The following is a 16,592-nucleotide window of genomic DNA, read 5'->3' as shown; positions in this document are numbered from 1 at the left end:
ACAGCAACTTAGTCTTTAACTGAGTGTGTGGAACATCCACAGCACAGAAGGAGCTTTTGCTGCTTTCTGTGTGGAGTGGAAAACTAGTTTTCTGACTTTAAAAGAGCAAGCACAGTGCCAAGGTTCAGTACTGGAAACCCCATGACTTTGTCCCTAGCGCTAAAGACGATGGCAGAGGAGGCAGTTAAGGATGGATGTAGCAAGACACAGCATCAGCTTACTACTAGACCGGGACCGTGCACTGCTAGAAGCTGCCTAGACCTGCCTCTGTCAGGCCCCTGGCGGCACTCTGCTGAGTTGCCATCAGTTGCATTGTGCCTGGGCCCTCGGGAAGACAGAAGGATGAGTCATTCCCAGGACCTCAAATTCTGTGGATCTGAAGAAAGCTCAAAGCTCTCTTGTGCAAGTATCTTAGAAAATACATGTCTTTTTTGGCATATGCAGTTAGGGAAGAGCATGAGGAGCGTCTGCTGATACACAGAAATACACTGAAATAATAGGCATATTGGCCAGCGAGCTATTTTAAATTCCACACAAACATACAGCAATACCAACCAACAACAGAAGGGTATCTGTGATCTTGGTTAGAAGCAAAGCTACAGCATTCGAGGCTCTCCAGAGGGCCTGTGCTGGCTGCAGGCTGGGTGTCAAGTCTTTGTTTGGCCTCGAAGGCAAACAGGAGGAAAAGGGGATAGGAATATCCCGTATTATAAATCTAAGCTGATCTGAGTAAAGGCCCGGAGAAGGAAGTTTCTTAGGCCATTCACTACAGAACAAATCTCATTTCAGGCAACTCAAATCACACCTACTGCAACTTGACTTTCTTTCAGTGAAAGTAATCAAATTTGTTTTAAATATTGTTTTGACAATTTAGTTTCAAATTCATCGTGGTAATTTTAGTGGTAAAAGTTAGAATGAGAACGATGTTTTACCTAGTCTGCATGCAGGAGAGAATGTGGGAAACAATATTCATGGTTGGGAAGGAGATGGAACAAGCCTACTCCGTGAAACAAAGACATGCCACTCTGTATAGTAATTCCCAGGTCTTTTAAAGTTATGACAGAAGTTGACTGTGACTACTTGGTTCAAACTGGCTAGTCCAATTAGCAGCTATTTCCCCTTGCCCGCTTTGGTTTGGCCTACATAGATTTGATCTGATGGATGGGGGATAAATGGGGCTAACTAGCTCTTTTGAAGATAGACTACAGATCTATTTTTGACGTGGAGCCTAAGTCCAGGGAATGCGCAGGATATCCTGCCTAGGACAGGATGAAGCACGAGTTCTGTCAAGTGGGACTTCCAGGCTTTTACTGAATTTGCAGCTACTTTGATTTCAGCGGCCTTTTTATGGAATGAACTTGTCTCAGAGTGGGGGTTAATATGCTGGTAGGGAGGAAAAAGGGGGGAAAATATAATCAAGTATCATTATTTCTGTATGGGTTAAAAACTGGGGCACCGACATTGAGAATCTTAGATCTAAACTTCACAGATAAGCTACAGAGAGAATTAACGTTTATGTTTCGCCAAGAACAGGTTGCCTAGACAAATTTGGCACAAGCTCTCTCCTGTTGAAATCCATTACTTCCAAATTAGATTTTTTTGCATCCATTACTAAAACTGTAACTTAGTATTCAAAGGCACCATTACATCTGCTTCTCCAAAATCCACTTTAAGCTTCCATTCTCAAGGCAGTAAAAGATTTTTCATGAAAGAGAAGCCAAACCTCTGCTAGGCTACATTTAAAAGCATATATAGGCTTCTTGGCCAGTGGTCTACTAATTAGCTACCTCCATGCAGGCGAGCCATATTCTGCTGCCTTTCTCTGTAATGTTCAATAGCAACATACAATAGCAAGATCACTGCATTCCAATGTGAATTGCCATAAACAGCCCAAAGTATAAACACTCATTTGAAGAATAAACTCATTTTTGCTTTTGTTAAGCACCATATACTTAAATCTCATTAAAATGTTAATAATCACTACCCTATGCACCGTCATAAAACAACTGCTATAAAATTTAGTTAAATCATTATTCTGATTAAGTGTCAAGTGATTGCATACTGTCTTTTTCAACAGACAATATTCTGGAATCCTAAAGTACTACTTCAATATGTAATATCCGTGTGTGAGTTCCATTCATTTTACAGAGGTTACTGCTTGCCAAATGTAGGGTTCAGTCCTGTCAGTCACTTCGTTAAAGCCTCTCAAACATCTTTCTTACTGCGGTACAAGCTGGACACAAATTTATTGCTGTGGAGAGATACTGTGAATAATTATGTCCGTCCACATACATAGGTTCTTAACATACACGTTATTTGCTAACAGTCCCCTTAAGGAAGTAAACAGCAGTTTTTCTATACTAGTACATCAGTTGGTGAAAATTTTTTTTCAGTTGGCTTATTAATACCACATTCTTATTAAGAGGCCTGTCAGCATATTAGCATCATTTGTGTTTTGGCAGTTAATAATCCAAGCTAAAACTTGGGTCATAAAACCAGCCCTATTTGGAATCAGCGTTTTTTTCCTCTGGTGTACATGGCAAGGCAAACAATACAGAGAGGGAACAGAGAGCACTCAATAAACGCTAGGGAAGAACTGGAAGCAAATGCTACGCGGAAAGCAGAGAGGTCAGACACAACTCGGTGGTGGGGCCGGGGGGGACACGTTATTTGAGGTTTAGTAAGCAATTAGCGATTATGGCCAATAGCTGCAAGGTTTTTTGCAAAGTCCTAAGTTGTGTTCATAAAAACTGTAAATGAAGTATATGAAACTTTGTTAAATTGGAAAGATCTAATCTTCCCTGTGCATGTAACACAGCTGTGCTAAATTATGGTTTTGTGGGTGTGCTGCAATAGATGGAGAACGGTTCTCAAAACCGTTTTTTATTGTTCCGAATGGCAGCATTTTAAATCTAGCTTTGTAAAAGCTGGTGCGTAAGTCTATAATACATACTCCCTTGTTTCTAAGATTAAACTTTTAATGGAGAAGAAATTGTCTTAGTTTCTTCTTTTTGGTAAATGGGTAAATTAATAATGCAGATAATGTGAAAAAGTAATTTAGTGTGAAATAAAGCTGTAGAACTGTTGAAGCAGAAGGAGAAGGAACCATGGAGGTTTATACAATACAATATTAATTCAAAGCATTTTTTTCTAAATAAAATAATTACAGTGGCACAGATTTGACTTTACTGTCAAGGCTTTTTCTCAGACTTAGTTTAGAAAGCAGCGAAGCCAGTCTACGCGTCTGAAGTAGGTATGCAAGTCCTAAAAAGATAACCTTTTCCTCCACCTTTCTTTTTTGAACTATGGAACTGCACTAGTGAAATACGGAGCTGCCATTTCCTACCATTTTGCAGAGGCAGGAATCAAACGAAGGAGGGAATGTATCCGTGCTGTGGGGTGTGTGCGTGCTACATGCGTGTGCGTGTTCGTGTTTGTGTCAGGTTTGGATTTGCTGTTAAAATAGTTGATTCAGTTTTCAGAGGCAACGACTGCTCAAAGAACGCTGCTCAAAAAACAAGTCCTCCCTCAAACCCCCCCCCACCATTGTTGAATTATCCTTTTACAGCAAGTGGCTGGTGTGTTCGAGCTTTTCCTTTATGTTTGCTTCAGCCAGAGAGTTAAGGAGGCGAGTTTTAATACCCAACAGCCAGGCATTAAAAATGTATTAATGCAACTATTTTTAGATACTATATATACCTTAAAACAAATGCGTCCTCTTATCAATCCATAAGGAACAGGTCCATAGCACCTGGAATCTGTAGAATTCCTGAGATTATCACCTTCTAACCAAACATGTCCTTTAGGTACCTATGATTAAGCAAGATTGAAATGCAAAAAGAAAATAGAATAGAATGGTATTAAGCATAGTTTGCCTTACAATATATTTTCTGATTTCTGTGTTCTGTATTTCATGATGGTATAATGAATTAATTTTTTATTGCATCTAGTAAGACGCGGTGCCAGATTTGGAGGGATGAGAAGGAGCGCTCCAAAGTATCTCTTCTATCATGTGCTCAAAAAACAATGGTTTGCAACAAAAAATCCAAAATGAAGATGTAAGAGGTTAGACCAATGTGACAGGGTCATTAATTTAATAGACTTCAAAAGAGGTCATTAGGATGTTGACTGAAAATCTGCCCTCCTGTCGCAGTAACAGCATGAACAGGGCAGCCACACACTCATCAACATCCTGGGGCCAGCACCAAGGCTAGACCTGTTAGTAGATTCATGATGAACTAACTGGTAATTGATTGTGACATCAATTACGAATAATCTCATCATTTTATCGGAGTAGGCTTGTCAAAGTTCTAATTAAGATCACAGTTCATTCTATGTGCAGGCAGAATCCACAACACATTATATTGCAATAATGATGATCACAAAACAGCAAATCCCTTTTTATAATTTGAAAATTAATGATGGTGACCTTATACTATATGACAAAGACCTTTCATTGCCTATATATATTATGCATTAACTATATTACATACCATAGATTCATGGCATTCACTGACTGACTCAATGACAAAATGAGAAATAGCAACGTAGCTGTATTAATTACCTAAATACGAGTATAAAGCTTTCATATATGAAAAAGTTGCTACTGTAAGTCTCAAACTAAGATTTCCACTTGGAATATACAACAGTATTTTGATATGTTTTTATAAAAACATTTCAGATATAAATAACCTCTTACAAGTTACCAAATAAAATACTTTTTTTTTTCTCATCTGTTCTGTTTCTAAAATTCTCAGGCAGGCTGGCAATTTAAAAGTAGCAACATATTCTCAATCTAGATAATATTTAATGTGGACTTTAAATTAACATACATTTTTCCAAAACCAAATATGTACCTGAAACATTACATTCCCCACAGAGAAAAAAAAATACGGAAACAAAATAAAACCCCACCAATTTCAAGTGAAACGCAAGAGTTTTAGCATTGTAAGCATTAACGTTTTAGAAATAAGCCACATCATAGACTCATAAGAACATATACAGCATTCAAGGATAACAGACTGAACAAAATGAAATACCACTCTAGTAGTAAAGTCTGGGTGTAAACCATTAAGAGTAAAACCAGGTCCCCCAGATGAACATTTGAGGAAAATGCAGCTGACGTGTAATTGTTGGTACTTTACGGTATCTGGCCAGGTAACGCTTGCTGGGAACTTTGTCCTACCTGCCTGTTACCACACCAGGGTACCCGAGAGGCCCTTTGCTGAGCTGTAGCTGTAGCAAATGTCTAACCTACAGATTAAAAACCAATAGTTTGTCTCTGACAGTAGCAAAGAGAGATATTCATCATGGAAAGCCTGTCCGTATGTGAGCCTCTCCATCTTCTCCCAGCCACCCCCTGGTATTTCTGTGGTGCCCAGGACAGGTGCTTTAGGCATGTCGGAGGGCACGCATCCCTGCCTCAGCGTTTTAGAATCTGTACGTGGAGCTGTAGACCAGCAATATGTCTAAACCCTTTTGAAACCTACTTCCACAGTCTCCTGTACAAAGGAGTGCCGCCGCCTTTGTTTTAAACTGATCTGCTAGTCCTTTACTTCTTGTTCTCCCAGTCCGTCAACACAGGAATTCCATATTCAGCTCGTCTGCCACCTTTTGGTTTTTGTAGGCTTCTCAGATTGCTGGGACACGCGTGGAAGAGCTTTCTCTGGGAAGGCCAGTGGGTTTCAGCGAGATGACTTTGGCCATCCTCCTACCCAAACAGCTTTACAAACAACGTAACCAACCAGAAGTCAATTTAAAATAAATAAATAAAAATTCTATCCAGAGTCAAATGACCTGTGTCGACTATACATCTCATCACATGTGGACATATGTTTTTGACAGGACATGTTTGAGAATGTACTGACATTCCTGTTTTCCTCAAAAACTCTGTGGAATACAGCCTCTTTAGAGTGCCCACCAGCAACTGTCAGTTTAGTTGGATACTCATCTTCACTTATTTGCAGTGTACCCACCTAAAGCATTCACATCTTAGATGAGTCTGTTTTTCAGATGCCTCTTACGATGCCAAGCGGCGTTCTGACCTTTCTGGTGCAAACTCTCCTACCCAGCATCTACCAGCATTACAAATCATACATCAAACTACCGTCGTTTTGAAATCCTATCTCAGCAAATACACAAAAATGAGAAGCATGAATTACTATGAAAGGAAGATATTATTTTTTTTACGAAATAAAAACGCAAACCCACATTAACATTTCACATTTCTGAAAAAGCGTCACTTCTTGCAACGTGCTACTGTTGCGCACACAGGACGCTACCAGCTCCTCTTCACTGCTTCCCATGCTTTCTCACATTTCCCCGATTCATAGGCAGAACGTGAAGCTCATCTGTTACTATGTGAAATAAGGAGCCACTCGGAACACAAGTATATCCAACCAATTCTAGACCTTCCAATCTTCCATGCTCCAAAAGTATAAAAAATAAAGGGCTTTTGCCAGCTGTGGCATATCACTACTTTACTTGTCTAGACAAAATGTTCATAGTTTGCATTCCAGATAGAACATTTGCAATAGATTTCCTGTATCCTGAAATTCACCACTTACGGTAACTTTTGTAGTTCTCCACAGAAGGTATAACAGGACCCTGTACCTCTACATTTGTCATTAAGAGTACTGTCACAAAGTGTGATTCATCTAGAGATAATACAGTGTAATACCTTTGTATGGTGCCTGTCCATCATCTAGGCACTTCACTACAACCTAGAATTAAGGCAAGCAATAAAAACCACATGAATTACCTGAAAACGTAAAACCAAAATACCAGTGACAGGCCATAATCATTAATTTAAAAAAAAAAAAAAAAAAGTTGTTTACACCCCTTTGAAATAAAGACTAAAGCCAGAATCCTTCAAGGGTTGATGCACAAGCTATTTCTAGACCACAGCACTGATTTCAGGGGGATTACTCACATTGAATACAGTTAACTTTAAGTATCAGCCTTTGCAGAATCGGGACCCGATCTGAAATGCCTCAAGGCTACGCAAGGACAGTAGCTGGGAATGAGATGCATTTTTAACCAAAGAAAATAATTAACTATTGAAAATTTGTATTTGTAGTAAGAATACATTAATTACACACCAATAGGCTGCTACTGCCAGAAATCCCAAGGCAATGGGAAAGCCACTTGCTTGACAATTCACAACATTGCATTTCGGTATCTACATGTGCAGATTAGCAGAGGATTTATTTCCAAGGAGCAGCAGTTCTCGGGCAGAACCGGTTATCCGAGGTGCAGTTTATATGCATGAGAATACAGGACACGGATCAGACACGTGACTCTTCCCCCTTCTCCCTGCCCAGGCTCTGGCGGCTCTAGTACAGGAGCAGATACACCAGAAGAGCAAGATTATCATTTAGAACAACTCAGCTCGCAGCAGTAGCTTACTGTGTTTCAGCTCAGATTAATAAACATCTTTCAGTGTCACAAACTGGCTAAATTTGCAGGGCTGGTGTCATTTACTTAGTGGCATAGTTTAAGTGTCAAAACTGAAGTACAGGTCAGGTAGTTGATGCATACTTGCTAGCATAAAACATTAATTTACAGAAATGGGTGGGGAAAATCAACAAAGAATTATATTCTTGTGGTCTTTTTACCATGATGCCAAACTTTGTTCTTTGAGTAATCATCTCACTAACTTCAAAACCAAGAGATGAGATGCCTGTGCTGCACCAACTGGCATACTAGAAAACTAATATAACAGATTAAATGATCTGCCTCAAAAACACCCCCAAACCCAACTAAATGAAAATAGGCTTTTTTTTAGTTTGGGCTGGGTTTTTTTTTGTTTTGGTATTGTTTTTTTTTGTTTGTGATTTTGGAGGACTTGGAGGGGAGGTAGTTATTAAAGATGGAGAAATTGGGATTTTTAATAACTAAATGGAGAATTATAAACTTGAATCTCTTGCAATCTCTCCTTTTGGAATTCCAAGCAGTCTGTGTTTGTCAAAGAACATCAGGGTGTACAATCAGCTGGGAGCAGATGAAGTTTGAACTTTCGTAAGGTCACAGGTATTCACATCACCTCCAGCAATACCAAAGTTTCAAACTTAAGAAGAACTTTAAATCATTCCCATCTTTTCTTTTCAGTTCAGAGGCTTCCTTCTTGAGCTATGATAAGAACTAATCTCAGTGCTGGACAAAAGAATAAAGTCTGCAACTTCTCATCTATCCCTACTAAGGTCTATTTAAGTGCCTTCTACTTTGGTACAAGCAACAAATGTAATTGCTTCATGGCCTGCGGGTGTTCATTTAACAAAAGAAGCTTTTGTGAATAAACCACAGGTGTTACCTTTCTTGATTAAAGTGAAATATGATGAAAGAATCTACAAGATCAAATGACAAATTTACTAAATACTGATTAAATTGCCTTATTTAAGTAAATTGCATCTAGTTAGGACAAAATATACACCATAGAAATGCGGGAGTTTGTTTTATCACTCTATACTCAAAGTCTCGCGTAACTATTCCTTAATCCTTTATTTATTACTTCAGAACCAAGAGTGAATAATGCTTAACAGATACTCTTTTTTAATGATCCAGTTGCTCTAGGCACCATTTCTGTAGGCTTATCATAAATTTTGTTCATATTAAGGCTGCCATCTATATAAAACCCAACAACATTAATTAGCTCAGTATTTTGTAAATCAGCAGAAGTATTTACATCTCCATTTTTTTTGTGCTGGAAAAAGCTATGAAGTGGTAGCAACCACACTGGAACTTCAGCAGTGTAGGAGATCTTAAATCAGCGTCTTCTAAGTATCCCTAAGAGGCTGAATTACCTGGAATTTAATACTTCTTAGAAGAATATAACGGAATGAATTTACCTTAAATTCATAGGTACTTCCAAACAGTTTAGCATTTTCCTTTTACTTATTGAACAGTTTAAGCTGCTTATGAATAAGATAGAACATACTTGGCCCAGTTTGTTTAAATATACATATTAAAAAGAATACATTATGACCTTGGTCCACATTATTATGAGAAAAGACGACAATGACAGGTTTTTATACAGACATTAAATTCACTGTGATTGAATATTTCTGTTATGAATTCCTTCTCTATATTAAGTCACCGGTTGTTTTAACAGAAAATTTGCAAAAAGGTAAGATATGAAGACTTGTCTATCTTTGAGTTTTGAAACTGATTATTAACCAATATTAAAATCACATAACCTTCAGTGGTAGTTAACTCATATGCTACAAGGAAACCGAGGTATATTAACTTAGATTTGAATTTCTAAGACATTTTTCTCCACTGTGCAAGCATACCAGTTGAGTGTTGCTCTTCATTAAAAATTTGGGGAAGCTCTTACAGTAATGTGTCAAAGCATTCATTGGTTGTTTGGTTTTTTAACCATTGTTGCTCCTTCTAAACTTTATGTAATGCAACTACTCCTGGAACTTCACAGGTTCGATCACCACACTCACCGCTTTATGGGAAAGGTCACGGAATTTTCACATCAGAAATATCTATGTGCCAGTCAAATGACAAAAAAAATATGCTTTCTCTCAGTATAACTTTTTGGATGTTGCAAAAGTTTCCAACTGTGTGAAATAATAATTCAAACACTTGCATGCACTGTTTACTTCACTTCTATAAACGTTCTCATTTCATATTCAGATCCAGAGCGTATTGTTCAATATGCTCCCTGAATCAGCCTGAAAAGCTATATATCCAATTTTTTAAATCTCCTGCTGCAACCCTATATTTACATTATTAGCCATCATGCCTTTTCTAAGAATACTATCAGCATTAAAATTAACATTAAACATAACTTAAAATTAATAAAATTAATAAAAGCTATGAACAAATATTACTGTCATGAACAATGCCCAGATTTTGCGAACACTTTTTACAACCTCTCTCTTTGCATTAAAACAATGGTTCTCTTCTGAAAACAAAATCACTTTGCTTGAAATAGTGAAAAACTATTTATCTAAGCTTTATAATCCACTCCAGTTTTGAAATTTTTGTATTTTATACATGTTCATAGGCCAGAACTTTCAAAAACAAGCCTCCTAGCTACATTTAGGAACTCCTGGAAAAAAAATAAATCAGAATATTTATGCGATTCATCAGTCAAGACAATTACTCGCTTTCTTGATTTATAGAAGATCGGTATTTTGGAAGAAAATATTGATTTCAAATCCAGCAAAGATTACTTAGCAGTTTGCATAGACTTTTCTCACAGCAATCATTAAGAAGGATTTGATTCTTCTCAAGAAAACAGATGATGTAACAGGGTCACCCTAAAGTACAGGTTTGAGAATAAAAAATCTACGGGTTCAAAACCCAACTGGAATTTACTGGTTAAAACACAAAACCCATCACCACCACTGGTATGCCCTGGACAAAGGCAAACCTGTACAAAGTGATCTAGCTAATAAGTCTGGTAGCAACAATGGCCAATAAATACTCCGAGTAGGGGTAAGGAATCTTAAAAGCATCGTCTGCCAGCTCCGTCAGGAGTCACCTCCATCTCTGCTAATCAATCTAAGGCCTCAGCTCTGCATCATCTCGCCATTTAAGACAGTTGGAAGGCCTTAGCTAGTAGGTATAGAGGAGCAAAAACATGAAATAGGTCCTTCTTCCAGACGTGAAGCTGATATAGGCAGACTAAAACTTGCGTTTATAATCTTCAGTGAGTCCTTGAGCAGATGGTTTCCTCATCTTAAGCAGCTTTCTGGAAGTTCTTACTTAACTTGAAGCAGAGGAATAATGGAATCATAAAATCCTGAAGGTTCAAACTGATGATCTGACCAGTACGGCCAAGCCTATTCCACAGAGGAAAACCATTTAGTGCTATAAATAAAAAGAGATGTAAGAGACCTCGGTGGGAGCTCATTCAGGAGCTGTGTTTAAGCTGGGCCTCTCGCTGCTGGCCCCTGCCTGAGCTATGGGCCAGGCGTGCCCATGTCTGGCCACCCAAGCCCTGACCCCACAGACATGAGGACAAGCTATGGTGAATGATACCAGTGCTGTTGTGTCACAAGTCACGCCACTCGTATGTTCTTGAAATATCAAAACCAACACTGGTAAAAAGACCAATCCACTTGAGCAGTAGAAACCCTGCAAATATTGGGAAGTAGTTTGATAAAATTCTTTGTATTTCTTTTCCCTCGAATAATTTAGTTTTGACAAATCAGAATTTTGATTTAAAATTGTTTCTTAGAAGATTCAACATTAGCTCTAGTCATGAACTCTCTGTACTGGGATATAGAGGCATCTGCAAACTGAACAAATGTGCAAACTAAACAAATGCACCAAGTCAGTTCTCCTCTTCCACCAGACATTTAGCCCACCTGCTGCTTAAAACTATGGCATCACTTTCTCTCGAGCCTCTAGAACACTAGAACCAAGGAGAAGAAAGAGTAGGATATTTCCTTTCTCCTGACCAGCAACTATTAAAACTTACAGATTACTGAAATACTAAACCATGACTGTAAACTAGCTATTAGGATACTAAGGACAAAGGAAAACGAGCTAGTGTTTTGAGAACTTTATTTTTAATTGCCATTCAGGATATTTTAAAGAGACTATCCAATGGTATTGCGCACCGAAATATTTCAGTGTCTTACATTGTGCATCCAAAACTTGTAGTACTGTCTAGTGATTAAGATATTGTGTTGTTTGCATTAACATTACGCTGTTCTTAGTACCCACATAATATTCTTACTGCATTTGACAAGGACTGTTTAAGAGTTAATAGCGCTGTGTAAGACCACTTCTCTGGTCCGCAAACACAGTAAGATGCATTATCTTCGGAATTATGTTAGCTCTAGAGTTAACCACAGGATGAAGGGATGCCATCTCCGCAATGAACCTCATTTTAGCACAAGGTAAACACACTTCCCCCACATCAGCTAGTCTCACAGCATTAGTGGTGCGTTGTGATTGATTACCAGCAGAGTGTTGCTGCGATATGGATTTGTATCTCAGCTTTTTATCACTATGACTTGCAAAAGGCAGTTCCTTATTTACAGACTCTAGCTGTATTAAGTGACATTATTAGGTACTAGTTTTGTTTAAGTGACACAAAGGCTTAGCATATTGGTGGTTTATGACATACAAGCTGTTTTAATCTGATGACTTACCCCTCACTTTTTCAATTTGTAAATAGGAGCTGCAGCACAAGAACATATGGTACTAAAGAAATTAAAGCTAAAGTAAATGGCATTAAACCAAACTCAAATATAACAATAGGATACTCAATCTGAATTATAAACCTGGATCTGTATTAAGACTTTTAAAAACAGGAAATAAAAACCTGAATGCAAAAATTATCTTTCAGGTGGTTTTTTTAAAGGCCATTTCAGGGGTTTACTGCGATTCGTTAATTTCTTTATTAACCCTCATTATTTAGATCTTATAGTTAAATGAATAAATCAGAAAAGATACTTTTTAATAATTGAAACTAGGTCTGAATACCACATTACTAAAAGTTATTTGTTTACCTTTTTAACTTTTGGGTTCATATCACATTGCTTCTGACACAGTAAGAATATGTTATGCATTCTTAAAGGTTTGTTACAGGAAATACACTTGCTTGTATCTATATAAACCATCACTGAGCACAAAAACAAAAAAAAAAAGCCCAGCAAAACTGCCAGCCCAATGCTCATATTCCATACAAAATACCAATAAAAATGCAATGAAAAGCAAGAATACATTTTTCTAACTTTGTAATACTATAGCAGCTTACTCAAAAGAGGAATTTCATAATCCTTCATGTAAATAGGAAGATTCCCCTCATTATTATTCTGCAGATAAGCTGCAACCTCTAGCATATGAAACATCATGTACCATAAAGGGTCCAAAGTAAAGTCATTCCTAATGCATTTAAATTTTAATTTAAGCACATGCTTAATTTATAGCAATCAATTGGGTATGTGGGATTAGTTCCATCAGCTTGTAACCCAACAATGATTCCATCAAAGACAGTTTTTTGGTACAGCCTTACACTTAGTGCGCTCTGACAAAAATATTTTTTCTCATATGGTGTATTACTTCAGCTAAGTATAGCACAAAAGTATTTTTATACCACTATAACGATGTTCACATAACTGCCTCTGCTATACTGCATTTATACTCAACTGAAATATCTCTTTTTAGAAAAACTTATTCAACTTACGTATGATTTTTTTAATTTTTCATTTGTATTATAGCTTGGAAGGTTGGTTTGTGGTGTTTTTATGGTTGGTTGGTTGTTTTTTTTAATCTACAGGTATCTACTTGGTTGTTTGCAGCAATGAAGTATCTCATCTGTGTAATTTTACAGAGCAAATTGTAAACAGAGTTCTCCATTCTCCTATCGATATACATAAGCCATCCTGAGAAGTATATTCATGAATGAAACAGGACTGGAAGCAGGATCTGACTTTAGCATTCTCTCAGGCTTCAGAATAAGAATCATAGAATCATAGAATCATAGAATCATAGAATTGTTGAGGTTGGAAGGGACCTTTAAGATCATCGAGTCCAACCTTTAGCCTACCCTGACAAGAGCCACTTCTAAACCATGTCCCTCAGTGCCCCATCTACTCTTTTTTTAAACACCTCCAGGGATGGTGAATCCACCACCTCCCTGGGCAACCTATTCCAATGTTTAATAACCCTTTCAGTGAAAAAATGTCTCCTAATATCTAATCTAAACCTCCCCTGACGTAACTTGAACCCGTTTCCCCTCGTCCTATCACTTGTCACCAGGGAGAAGAGGTCAGCCCCCATCTCTCTACAACCTCCTTTCAGGTAGTTGTAGAGGGTGATAAGGTCTCCCCTCAGCCTCCTCTTCTCCAGGCTAAACAACCCCAGCTCCCTCAGTCGTTCCTCATAAGGTTTGTCCTCCAGGCCCCTCACCAGCTTTGTAGCCCTTCTCTGGACACGCTCCAACACCTCAATGTCCCTCTTGTAGCGAGGGGCCCAAAACTGAACGCAGTACTCGAGGTGGGGCCTCACCAGTGCCGAGTACAGGGGGATGATCACTTCCCTAGTCCGGCTCACCACACTATTCCTGATACAGGCTAGGATGCTGTTGGCCTTCTTGGCCACCTGGGCACACTGCTGGCTCATATTCAGCCGGCTGTCAACCAACACCCCCAGGTCCTTTTCTGTCGAGCTGCTTTCAAGCCACTCTGCCCCAATCCTGTAGCGCTGCATGGGGTTGTTGTGACCCAAGTGCAGGACCCGGCATTTGGCCTTGTTGAACCTCATACCATTGGTCTCAGCCCATCGGTCCAGCCTGTCCAGATCCCTCTGCAGAGCCAACCTACCCTCAAGCAGATCAACACGCCCGCCCAGTTTAGTGTCATCTGCGAACTTACTGAGGGTGCATTCAATCCCTTCATCCAGATCATTGATAAAGATATTAAAGAGAACCGGCCCCAGCACCGAACCCTGGGGGACACCACTTGTGACTGGACACCAACTGGATTGAACTCCATTTACCACCACTCTCTGGGCACGGCCATCCAGCCAGTTTTTTACCCAGCGAAGAGTACACCTGTCCAGGCCATGAGCAGCCAGTTTCTCCAGGAGAATGCTGTGGGAAACAGTGTCAAAAGCTTTGCAAAAATCCAAGTAGATAACATCCACAGCTTTTCCCTCATCCACTAAGTGGGTCACCTTATCATAGAAGGATATTAGGTTAGATAGGCATGACCTGCCCTTCACAAACCCATGCTGACTGGGCCTGATCACCCTGTTCTCCTGCATGTGCCGTAGGAGAGTGCTTCTAAGCACAAAAATCCCTAGCTTGAAATCTGTTAAAATATTCCAACAAAACCACTGGCACAGCCGATGCAGACTAAGCACACTTCCTACTAACATGACCGTAAGGATTCTTGGTGACCCTCGGGCTGACAAGAGAAGCAGCTGCTTAGAGGTGGTTTCACTCTCTGCTGCAGTAGGTACATTGTACTGCCATTAACCTGACATCTCCACAGCTGGCTAACCCCAAATACCTAACCAGCAGCTGGCAAACACCAGCCAAGAACGAAGCAGAGGTTCAAATACCAATTCGATACTACTTCTGGCATCTGATATTTTGTATTTACTGCACTGTAATAAGTTTGTGAACATGACTGCAACTATTCGCTATCAATCCCCAAACCAGGAGACAAGTTAGCCAAGGAAAGCTGAGCAGTTCACTGTAATTAACACAAACGATCCTCCGACCTTACATACTTCGGAATCACTGCATTCAAGTATCACTCCGACATTTCTCATTTTTTAAAAAGCAGTTAGTAGCCTGATATAAACAACAAAACTGATGACAATGTCTAGGCTTTGCCCGCATAGAGAGTGCCTGCCATTGTACCTTTCTCCGGCAGCTCAACGCCCAAGGCAGCACTTCTGGCCGTTTGTGATCCGAGCCAAGGCCTTTCCTCAGAGTTTCAACAATCTTTTTCTCTTTTTTTCAAAAACCCAACTCAGCTTAATTCTTCTCAAGGAGGTATCAGCAAAGCAAACAGCCAGTTCTCTGTACCTCTGCTGCTGCTACTTGATTTGAAGAATTTTGTGTTTGAATTAAGAGGAAAAGTGCATAGCACAATGATTCACTAAACCAGGGAATCTGATTAGACAGTTACCTAAACACAGACACCTATCACTTTTTCCCTCCCCAACAAGAACAATTTACTTAGTGAATCATCCAGTGTAAGTTAAGAGTGTAAAGTGCAAACATCTGTGTTGAGAATATACTCTCTGTAAAGGAAGCGTCTCCTGAACAGATGGAAATATCTACCTCTTCAACGACCACTAAAGCTAGGAGGAAAAAAGATATGCACTAACAAACCACAGCATTTCCATTTAGGTCGCTTCTCCCCCTAGCTACAAGTTATGATGTAAGAACTAAGAAAGCTTGCACGTCACTTTGCTCTATTTCCACACTTTAGCCGTTACGAAAAACATACACAGGCAAACAGGAAATGGACTCTGCATTCCCCATCCTCTCTTTCTCCTTACGTTTTACATTAAAATTAAAGACAAGAAATCTTACACCTAGGGCAGAAATTGCTCTGCTGGATATTCATTTGGTCACCTCAGGGCTTCCAGAAACACTGACATCCTGTTAAGTACAAACCTTTCCTGAACTTCGTTTTCAAGACTCAGATAAGCAAAGAACAAGATGCTCAGAGAAACTCCATTTGCGTCTTCTATCAGCGCACACAGAATTCAGGTTTCCATTTAACACTGTTCTGCTCTGGGCAATTTATATTTACTACTTCCCCATAATTACTCTTCCCATAGGAGCTAGAACATTTCTTCAGCTTGGTAAAAAAGGTGGGGATTTGGGGAGAGGGAGGGGAGTCAGTTGTGGGGTTTTTTTCCCCTTGGTTAAACAACGTTGACAAGAATTTTGCCATTGATTTTAGTAAGGACAGACTCCAGCTGCTCAATACAAGTGAAGCAATGGTATGTGAAGGCGTGCTGGTGAAGTTGGCTGTCTTTATGGCAGCTGAACTCTTACAGGATTTATCCATCACAAACTGTAGCTGGCTGCAAGGAGCGTTCCATAAAATTCTCTACCTTCACAGCACAGGACCTTAGCTACAGGCCGGGTATTAATTCTT

The 16,592-nt window shown here is 39.2% G+C and overlaps 1 protein-coding gene across 5 annotated transcripts in view; it reads right to left on the bottom strand.

Moving 5' to 3' along the window:
- Positions 1 to 16,592, bottom strand: part of IMMP1L (inner mitochondrial membrane peptidase subunit 1) — a 36,781-nt gene that overhangs the window by 1,269 nt on the left and 18,920 nt on the right. For all 5 annotated transcript variants that reach the window (XM_074586237.1, XM_074586234.1, XM_074586235.1 and 2 more), the window contains one exon: positions 3,700 to 3,810. In XM_074586237.1, the coding sequence (XP_074442338.1) occupies positions 3,700 to 3,810 (111 nt within the window). The remainder of the gene's footprint in view (positions 1 to 3,699; positions 3,811 to 16,592) is intronic.

The sequence above is a fragment of the Larus michahellis genome, chromosome 4 (genome assembly GCF_964199755.1).
Source record: "Larus michahellis chromosome 4, bLarMic1.1, whole genome shotgun sequence".
Taxonomy (NCBI): Eukaryota; Metazoa; Chordata; class Aves; order Charadriiformes; family Laridae; genus Larus; species Larus michahellis.
This window is presented reverse-complemented; position numbering and strand designations above follow the sequence as displayed.